General features: G+C 46.0%; 1 protein-coding gene across 4 annotated transcripts in view; it reads right to left on the bottom strand.

Annotated features, from left to right (window-relative positions):
- Nucleotides 1–3098: 3098 nt before the first annotated feature.
- Nucleotides 3099–11024, bottom strand: part of mafgb (v-maf avian musculoaponeurotic fibrosarcoma oncogene homolog Gb) — a 22647-nt gene continuing 14721 nt past the window's right edge. For 3 of the 4 annotated variants that reach the window (XM_035406162.1, XM_035406163.1, XM_035406161.1), the window contains 2 exons: nt 7456–7521; nt 3099–3577 (listed from right to left, as the gene is read on the bottom strand). In XM_035406162.1, the coding sequence (XP_035262053.1) occupies nt 3122–3577; nt 7456–7491 (492 nt within the window). In that variant the 5' untranslated portion in view covers nt 7492–7521 and the 3' untranslated portion in view covers nt 3099–3121. Of the gene's footprint in view, nt 3578–7455; nt 7522–7914; nt 7974–11024 lie in introns of all 4 variants that reach the window. The other variant, XM_035406165.1, reaches the window with a different exon arrangement.

Raw genomic sequence — 11024 nt, 5'->3', positions numbered from 1 at the left:
GTTCTGCGCTTGCACCTCTAACCCCTAAATCTGATTGGCTACACAACCCCCCTGTATTCCCCGCCTGTAAACTGTAACCACCGCCAATTAAAAAAAAAAATAAATAAATAAATAAATAAATAAACAAAAAAATAAAAACGTGTGATTGGTTCCCTTGGCTGGGGACCCTGGTCTTTAGCCCGGCGAGGTGATAGATGTGAGGTGATAGATGTGAGGTGATAGATGTGAAGACTGGCTAGCAGGGCCTTGACTCACAGTCCACTGCGAACCCCCCGCTATTACACAAATCATAAAACCTGCTGAAAACTTTCCTGTAAAAACTCCAACTCCAATTTTGAAATCAACACCCACGGCTGTGTGTTTTTTTTGTTGTTTGTTTTTGTTTTTTTTTTTGCTGAATGTTCTTCTGCAATCTTTTTTTTTATTGTTTTTGTTTTTTCTTTGACCAACTACATCCAGTGCATGTTTCAATTTACTCTTTAACAGTAATAAGAAATGTAATTGCAATGTAATTACAACTACTGCACAGCAGTAACACCCCCCGTTCCATTTCTATTCTTTAGTAATTTTGTTTGTTTGTTTTCTAAACAAATCCTTTGAGAATCTGGGCTCCTCACATAAATACAGTAGCAGAAAAGTACACCATGTTCCAAACAGGGTGCAGCAGTCATATCCCTGGCATTTATCAGATAAAACAAAACAAAAACATTTTTCTCACCTTTTTTTTTTGTTTGCATTAAATATATCCTAGAAATATACACCAAAAAAATATCACGTCACAAAAATAATTTAGAAAAGAGGTGATGTACATGGCTCACCCGCGGCCTCTCCCGAGGTCCAAGATGGCGGTGCTTTCTGTGGGGGGCGGGGGGGGGTTGACTGGGTTTGGAATTAGCAACTCTGTTTTCCAAAGACTTTGGTTGATCCTGCCCTAGATCAGCTGGAACGTTCTGTTCTGCCGGCACCATGGAAACGGACCCCGCCCACCGCCTCCAGCACTCGGAGAATGTACAGGATGAGGTGGCGGTCAGGCCACAATTGGATGGGTCTGGGGGTGTGCTGTGATGTTGCATCAGTGTTGAGGAAACGTTTTTGGCGGAAGCTGAGCCACAAATGGGAAATAAAGTCCCAAAAAATTAATTCAGCGATCCACGGAAGAGACGGAGTCCAGCACGAAGGGGGCGGGAAAATTTAATCAGGCGATCCAGGCGGACAGGGTGCGCTCGGGCCGAGGTTTGGACAGGTGGTCGTGTGGGAGTACAGAAGCATTTGCCCCCTCCCTTCCAAACCATGTGTGTGCGGGGTGGAAGGGGGCGGGAGGAAGCACACAGACCAATCAGGGGCCCTCTGGAAGGGGCCGCGGGTTCGAGTGTACACCACCTACGGTCTCTCTAAATAAAACAGCATCACATCCATAAAAGGGAACAATACTGCCACCTTGCCACTGACACGGTACGCCACGCGCTAGTTTCACGGTACGCTACGCGCTAGGTCACGGTACGCGCCTATTCACTAGAGAAAGCTATCCACTTCAATATTAAGCCACTTTTGGTACAATTGCAAAAAAAGATATCAAACAAGTTTTTTTTTTTTTGTTCATTTTTTCAGGATTTTATAAATAATGTAAGATACTCTATGCATTTTTATACAAAAAAAAAAACAAAACAAAAAAACAAAAAACTCAGACACGGACAAAGACCCTTAGAATACACACACCAACGATGGTATCATTAAGCTTGTGAAAAACACACACTTTCGTCTACGTAATGAGATCAGCCCGTCCCCATTCCAGTAAAGACTGTTGATGATGGAAGTAAGTGGTATCACTGATGGGCACACAATCAAACAAAAACTTTCACAAAGGTTTCTGTAAAAAAATAAAAATAAATAAATCTTTTACCTAAACATTTTTTTTTCAGCCTTTCAGTTTTGTTTTGTCCGTCTGCCTTACGCCCGATTCCCGTCTTTTGAACAGACAGCAGAGATGGAAAAGTCAAAATGGCCACAACGTTTATCCCCAATCCGTGAGACTGTGCCGCCAAACCAACACCCACAACAGAACTGATACTAAAAGACATTTTCGTTAAAATCCTGCACAGAAATGTTGTTATTGCCTCTGCGATGCTGTTCTTCGTAACACAACCCTCCAGAATACATAAATAAATAAATAAATAGATTAATTAATAAAAAAATTGGACAAAACACTTGATTTCCTGTCTTTGCATTTCTGGAAACGAGGGACGGCTGTCCTGCTGGTCTTTCTCAGCACTGAGGCTCCATCGCCATGGTTACCAAAAACCCCGGGAAATACCATGAAACTCGTCAGTTTTTAAACTGTGGCGTGAGAAGTGGGCATGTATGATTGCTTGCGGCTTTGTGATTGGTCAGCCCTGGCTGCAGCAGTACCAGGGATCCCAGGACGGACCACACCCCTCCCCCCCCCCCCCCCACTGACTAAATCACGACTGAACGCAGAACACGGAGCCCAACACGATATCCATCAGAGAAACACGGACACATGACACAACGGGGACATGTTTGAACTCCATGTCACCAACAACACCGCTAAGAAACAAAACAAAACAAACTACCGTAGCACAAACATTTGCGTCGGTTTTTTTTTTTTTTTTGTCTGGACGTGCTGCAAGGGAGGAGGGGCATCTAACCATTCCCCAAAATGGCCGGTCAGGCCCAGAAGAAGGACTGGGCCCTGTTTGATTTTCCTCATCGGTCTCGTGTTTTGTTTTGTTTTTGGGGGGGGCTTTTGGGTCATACAGGAGTTTGGGATGGGGAGGGTTACGACATTTAAAAGGTGAAAGGTCAGGATTTTTAGCCCTGTTCTCATTAATATTGGACTGATCGTGTTTGTTTTCCTCATCCTGACCGGCCCCTTCTCTCTCTCTCTCTCCCCCTCTTTCTCCCTCTCTCTCCCCCTCTCCTGCTCCCTCTCCCTCTCTCTCTCTCTCACTCCCTCTCTCCCTCTCGTGCTCCCTTTCCCTCTCTCTCTCTCTCACTCTTACTCCCTCTCTCCCTCTCTCTCATGCTCCCTTTCCTTTCCCCCTCTCTCTCTCTCTCTCTCTCTCTCTCTCTCTCCCTGTTTCTCCCTCCTTCCCTCCCGATACTAAGACCTGGCGTCGGTTTTGGACTTGACGATGGTGATGACGCTGGTGGCGGCCACCTTGCCGGGGATGAGGGGCCCGATGACGGAGGCGATGGGGCCGCGGGCGGGGGCCACGGCGGGGCTGCGGGCCACAGTCCGGGCGAAGCTCTGCAGCGCCTCGTACTTGGAGCGCAGCGCGTCCAGCTCCACCTTCATGCTGGCGTTCTCCGTGGCCAGCTTCTCCACCTCCTGCTGCAGCTCGGCCTTCTGCTTCTCCAGCTCCTCCTTCTGCGTCACGCGCTTGACGCGGCAGCTGGCGGCGTAGCCGCGGTTCTTCAGCGTGCGCCGCCGCTGCTTCAGCTGCAGGATCTCCTCCTTGGACAGCCCGCGCAGGTGCTGGTTCAGCTCCCGCACCGACATGGTCACCAGCTCGTCGTCCGTCAGGCTCGTCCCATTCTCCCCCGGCTCCCGCTTCACCTGCGCCGCAAAACCAGTGCGGAATTACTCAACCAACCGTTTACTCAACATCTATCACTTTACTCAACTGACAGTTTACTCAACATCTATCACTTTACTCAACTGACAGTTTACTCAACATCTATCACTTTACTCAACCAACCGTTTACTCAACATCTATCACTTTACTCAACCGACAGTTTACTCAACATCTATCACTTTACTCAACCAGCCGTTTACTCAACATCTATCACTTTACTCAACCAACCGTTTACTCAACATCTATCACTTTACTCAACCAGCCGTTTACTCAACATCTATCACTTTACTCAACCAACCGTTTACTCAACATCTATCACTTTACTCAACCGACAGTTTACTCAACATCTATCACTTTACTCAACCAGCCGTTTACTCAACATCTATCACTTTACTCAACCAACAGTTTACTCAACATCTATCACTTTACTCAACCAACCGTTTACTGAACATCTATCACTTTACTCAACCGACCATTTACTCAACATCTATCACTTTACTCAACCAACAGTTTACTCAACATCTATCACTTTACTCAACCAACCGTTTACTGAACATCTATCACTTTACTCAACTGACCATTTACTCAACATCTATCACTTTACTCAACCAACCGTTTACTCAACATGGTAAATGGTAAATGGACTGCATTTATATAGCGCTTTTATCCAAAGCGCTTTACAATTGATGCCTCTCATTCGCCAGAGCAGTTAGGGGTTAGGGGTTAGGTGTCTTGCTCAAGGACACTTCGACATGCCCAGGGCGGGGTTTGAACCGGCAACCCTCCGACTGCCAGACAATCGGTCTTACCTCCTGAGCTATGTCGCCCCTATCATCTATCACTTTACGCAACCAGCCGTTTACTCAACATCTATCACTTTACTCAACCAGCCGTTTACTCAACATCTATCACTTTACTCAACCAACCGTTTACTGAACATCTATCACTTTACTCAACCAACCGTTTACTGAACATCTATCACTTTACTCAACCGACCATTTACTCAACATCTATCACTTTACTCAACCAGTCGTTTACTCAACATCTATCACTTTACTCAACCAACCGTTTACTCAACATCTATCACTTTACTCAACGGACAGTTTACTCAACATCTATCACTTTACTCAACCGACAGTTTACTCAACATCTATCACTTTACTCAACCAGTCGTTTACTCAACATCTATCACTTTACTCAACCAACCGTTTACTGAACATCTATCACTTTACTCAACCAGCCGTTTACTCAACATCTATCACTTTACTCAACCAGCCGTTTACTCAACATATATCACTTTACTCAACCAGCCGTTTACTCAACATCTATCACTTTACTCAACCAACCGTTTACTGAACATCTATCACTTTACTCAACCGACAGTTTACTCAACATCTATCACTTTACTCAACCAGCCGTTTACTCAACATCTATCACTTTACTCAACCAACTGTTTACTGAACATCTATCACTTTACTCAACCAACCGTTTACTGAACATCTATCACTTTACTCAACCGACCATTTACTCAACATCTATCACTTTACTCAACCAGTCGTTTACTCAACATCTATCACTTTACTCAACCAACCGTTTACTCAACATCTATCACTTTACTCAACGGACAGTTTACTCAACATCTATCACTTTACTCAACCAGCCGTTTACTCAACATCTATCACTTTACTCAACCAGCCGTTTACTCAACATCTATCACTTTACTCAACCAACCGTTTACTCAACATCTATCACTTTACTCAACCAGCCGTTTACTCAACATCTATCACTTTACTCAACCAACCGTTTACTCAACATCTATCACTTTACTCAACCAACCGTTTACTCAACATCTATCACTTTACTCAACCAGCCGTTTACTCAACATCTATCACTTTACTCAACCAACCGTTTACTCAACATCTATCACTTTACTCAACCAACCGTTTACTCAACATCTATCACTTTTCTCAACCGACCATTTACTCAACATCTATCACTTTACTCAACCAGCCGTTTACTCAACATCTATCACTTTACTCAACCGACCATTTGCTCAACATCTATCACTTTACTCAACCAGCCGTTTACTCAACATATCACTTTACTCAACCAGCCGTTTACAAAATATGGACCACTTTAAATATATCACTTTACTCAACCAACCATGTACTTCATATTTACCACTTTACATCTATCACTTTACTCAACATTCAACCATTTACGTAACCACTTTACTTCATCAGCCTTTAACTCAATATTTACAACTTTACATTTAATATTTTAATCAACATTCACTGCTTTACTCAATAATTACCTCTTTACATCTATCACTTTATTCAACATTCAACCTTTAACTCAATATTTACCACTTTACAACTATCACTTCACTCAACATTGAACCTTTAACTCAATATTTACCACTTTACATCTATCACTTTTCTCAACATTCAACCTTTAACTCAATATTTACCACTTTACATCTATCACTTTACCCAACATTCAACCTTTAACTCAATATTTACCACTATACATCTATCACCTTACTCAACATTCAACCATTTACTTAACCACTTTACATTTATCACTTTACTCAATCAGCCTTTAACTCAATATTTTTACAACTTTCCATTTAACATTTTAATCAACATTCACTGCTTTACTCAATAATTACTGCTTCACTCAACATTTACCACTTTAAATTTACCATTTAACTCTCTTAATATTTACCTCTTTACAATTACCAATTTACATTTATCAATTTACTCAATATTTACTGCTTTACTCAAAATTTGCTGCTTTACTCAATATTTACTATTTTACCAAACATGTACCGTTTTACTCAACATTTGCTGCTTTACTCAACATTTACTGCTTTACTCAACATTTACTACATTTACTACTCGATATTTACCTTTTTACCCAAAGTTTACCACTTTACCCAATGTTTGCCACTTTTCTCTGCATTTACCACTTTCTGCCGTCTCTGAAAACAGACCCCTATTCCAGCGCAGATGAGAGTGATAAAAAGGTTATAACAACACAAAAAGGTTATTAATCTGCCAGTTTGTGCCCTGCGCTCCTGTCTTTCTCTCCAGGGTGAAATGCTCAGCCGTGCCCGCACTGTGACGCTCGTCACAGACCCTTCCGCTGAAGCACACGGTGTCAGCCGCCTCTTCTTATCAAACCACAGCTCATTAGTCCGGCTCCCACAGACATGAGTCCAAGGAAGTCTCTTCATTGGCAACTTAACAGGGGGGGGGCAAGAGGCCATCTTGCGCTGTCAGTCATTTTGGATTCATAAAGGAGGCTGTGTGTGTGTGTGTGTGTGTGTGTGTGTGAGTGAACTAATTTCTGTTTTTAAAAAGAGGTACAGTAAGAGTAAATGCCTGTACGATGAACTTATCAAAGGTCATTCAGTGAATTATTACAGACTACAGCTGGCATAATAAAGCAACGCAATTTTAGTGCAACAGAAGTGTAGCTTAAAGGTCCCAGGTTCAATTCCCAGGTAGGCCACTGCCCTTGTTCCCTTGAGCAAGGTACTTAACCTGCATTGATTCAGTATATATATCCAGCTGTACAAATGGATGCAATTTAAATGCTGTGTTGTGTAGTTGTATAAGTCGCTCTGGATAAGATGTCTGTAATGTAAATGTCCAGTGTAAAGGGAAATAAAAATACTCTTGACATGCAAATCTTCCTATAGGACACAGCAAGATGGGAGGGGCCAGTGAATTCTCCAATGGGACACAGAGTGGTGGGAGGGACCAGGGAATCCTCCTATAGGACACAGTGTGGTGGGAGGGGCCAGGGAATCCTCCTATAGGACACAGTGTGGTGGGAGGGGCCAGCAGCTCACCTTCAAGGCTTTACTTCCCTTGTTTGTGGTCGTCATACCACCCTAACCCCCCGTCAACCAGCAGGCCTATGAGGAAGGGGTGGGGTGGGGAGAAAGAGGGAGGGAGGAGGGGAAAGAGGGAAGAAGAAAGAGAGACATCTCAAGACAATGCAGACGGTTTAAGACACTGTAAAAAAAAAAAAAATCTTACTATAATACAGCACATAAAGCTTTTATACTGCAGGGGAGACAGGCCATTACAGGGCTGTAGACTGGGGGGTACTCAAACCAGGAAAATCGCTCGCCACATGTTCTCAGGCATCGCAAGAGCCCTGCTACGGAAGTGACCCTCAGTGAGAGAGTTTTAACACTAACTCCCAATTAACCAACGGTTCTGCACCCAACGTCGGTCCACTCTCCATGGCCCTGGCTGCATTTTTAAAACTGGCACTGTGAGAGTGAGCTTAAAAACACAAAAACCTCCATCATCCTGTTTCCTGCTGGTTTCCTGCTGGTTTCTTGGTGGTTTTCTGCCTGTTCTGTGAAAACAAACACATCTACCCATAATTTCCTCCGCCGGGGGGGGGCGGGGGCGGGGGCGCGGGCTGCTTGCAGAGACACCAAAAATCTAACACAGGCAAACATTTAGGAGAGGTGAGCCGAAAGGGCAAAGTTACACACCAGCCTTTTCTCAACGCAGTTTCGCGTACACGTGTGTATATGTCATATGTGCTCATCTGTCTGTGTATCTGTGTGTGTGTGCGTGTGTGTGTGTGTGTGTACATGTGTGTTCCTGCATGTGTGTGTGTGTGTGTGTGTACGTGTGTTTTCCTGCGTGTGTGTGTGTGTTCCTGTGTGTGTGTGTGTACGTGTGTGTGTGTGTGTGTGTATATGTACGTGTGTGTTCCTGTGTGTGTGTGTGTATGTGCGTGAATTCAGTCTGCAGGGCTGCATCACAGCAGCAGCCTATCACCATGGTAACAGCAAGGTGCAACAATTGCAGTGGTCACCAGTGGTGGCGGGAGCGGGTTGGCGGGGGTGGGGGGGCGGGGGGCGGGGGTGTTAAGACCAGAGAGCACAAGGCCGTTCACCTTCCCACCCGAACAGACACACCCACATCAAGGAGTCGCTTACAAACAGCTCTTCTGCTCTGAATGACTCTAAACACTATGAGACTCAACACTGTGCGAGACTCAACACTGGGAGACTCAACACTGTGCAAGACTCAACACTGGGAGACTCAACACTGCGTGAGACTCAAAACTGTGCGAGACTCTACACTGGGAGACTCAACACTGCGTGAGACTCAACACTGCGTGAGACTCAAAACTGTGTGAGACTCAACACTGGGAGACTCAACACTGTGTGAGACTCAACACTGGGAGACTCAACACTGTGTGAGACTCAACACTGTGCGAGACTCTACACTGGGAGACTCAACACTGCGTGAGACTCAACACTGTGCGAGACTCAACACAGCAATGCTCCACATTGTGTGAGGCTCAACACTATGAGATTCAACACTGTGAGTGCCTCAACTCAGTGTGCAACTAAACACTGTGAGACTCAACACTGGGGCTGCCATCACATCGCATCTGTTTTGTGAGCTTCAGCACTCAATTTGGACCCGGGCCCACACAGGGGTTCCCCAAAATTTCTCCTTTAAAGGCCTTTAAATCTTCACAGAACATCTGTGGCACCACACTACCCAGCAAGCCCTGGGGTGAGAGTGGCAGAGAGGAACTCCCTGGAGCCAAACAGGAAGTAACCCTGTGAGGAAGCAGACTCCGAAGGGGGAGCCCATCCTGCTCTGGCCCATTCACGGTTTGTGGGTTCATGGTGACCAGCACAGGCAATCAGTCAAAAATAGGGTGGACGGTGGTTAGGGGTGGACGGTGGATGGTGGGTAGGGGGTGGGGGGTGGTTATGGGGAGGGGGGGTGGACAGTGGGTAGGGAGTGAGGGGTGGACGGTAGTTAGGAGGTGGGGGGTGGTTATGGGGAGGGGGGTGGACGGTGGGTAGGGGGTGAGGGGTGGATTGTGGGTATGGAGTAGACGGTTGACGCTGGGTAGGGGGTGAGGGGTGGACGGTAGTTAGGAGGTGGGGGGTGGTTATGGGGAGGGGGGGTGGACAGTGGGTAGGGGGTGAGGGGTGGACGGTAGTTAGGAGGTGGGGGGTGGTTATGGGGAGGGGGGTGGACGGTGGGTAGGGGGTGAGGGGTGGATTGTGGGTATGGAGTAGACGGTTGACGCTGGGTAGGGGGTGAGGGGTGGACGGTAGTTAGGAGGTGGGGGGTGGTTATGGGGAGGGGGGTGGACGGTGGGTAGGGGGTGAGGGGTGGATTGTGGGTATGGAGTAGACGGTTGACGCTGGGTAGGGGGTGAGGGGTGGACGGTAGTTAGGAGGTGGGGGGTGGTTATGGGGAGGGGGGTGGACAGTGGGTAAGGGGTGAGGGGTGGATTGTGGGTAGACGGTGGACGCACTGCACTGCTGCAGCTAGAGCAAACCGCATGAGCACAATCACCAGCACCCCCACCACACTTACTCCAAAACAGGCAAGAAGCACACACACACACACACACACACACACACACACACACACACACACACACACACACACACACACACACACACAGGACACATACCTACACACACACACACACACACAGGACACATACCTACACACACACACACACACACACATACAGGACACATACCTACACACACACACATACAGGACACATACCTACACACACACACACACATACAGGACACATACCTACACACACACACACACACACACATACAGGACACATACCTACACACACACACATACAGGACACATACCTACACACACACACACACATACAGGACACATACCTACACACACACACACACATACAGGACACATACCTACACACACACACACACACACATACAGGACACATACCTACACACACACACACACACATACAGGACACATACCTACACACACACACACACACACATACAGGACACATACCTACACACACACACACACATACACACACATACAGGACACATACCTACACACACACACACATACAGGACACATACCTACACACACACACACACACACACACACATACAGGACACATACCTACACACACACACACATACAGGACACATACCTACACACACACACACACACACACACACACACACACACACACATACAGGACACATACCTACACACACACACACACACACATACAGGACACATACCTACACACACACACACACACACACACATACAGGACACATACCTACACACACACACACACACACACATACAGGACACATACCTACACACACACACATACAGGACACACACATACAGGACACATACCTACACACACACACACATACAGGACACACACATACAGGACACATACCTACACACACACACACATACAGGACACATACCTACACACACACACACACACACACACATACAGGACACATATCTACACACACACACACACACACACACATACAGGACACATACCTACACACACACACACACACACACACATACAGGACACATATCT

Source organism: Anguilla anguilla, chromosome 2, assembly GCF_013347855.1.
Source record: "Anguilla anguilla isolate fAngAng1 chromosome 2, fAngAng1.pri, whole genome shotgun sequence".
In the NCBI taxonomy this organism is placed as follows: domain Eukaryota; kingdom Metazoa; phylum Chordata; class Actinopteri; order Anguilliformes; family Anguillidae; genus Anguilla; species Anguilla anguilla.
The sequence above is the reverse complement of the archived record's forward strand: the minus strand, read 5'-3'. Positions and strand labels throughout refer to the sequence as shown.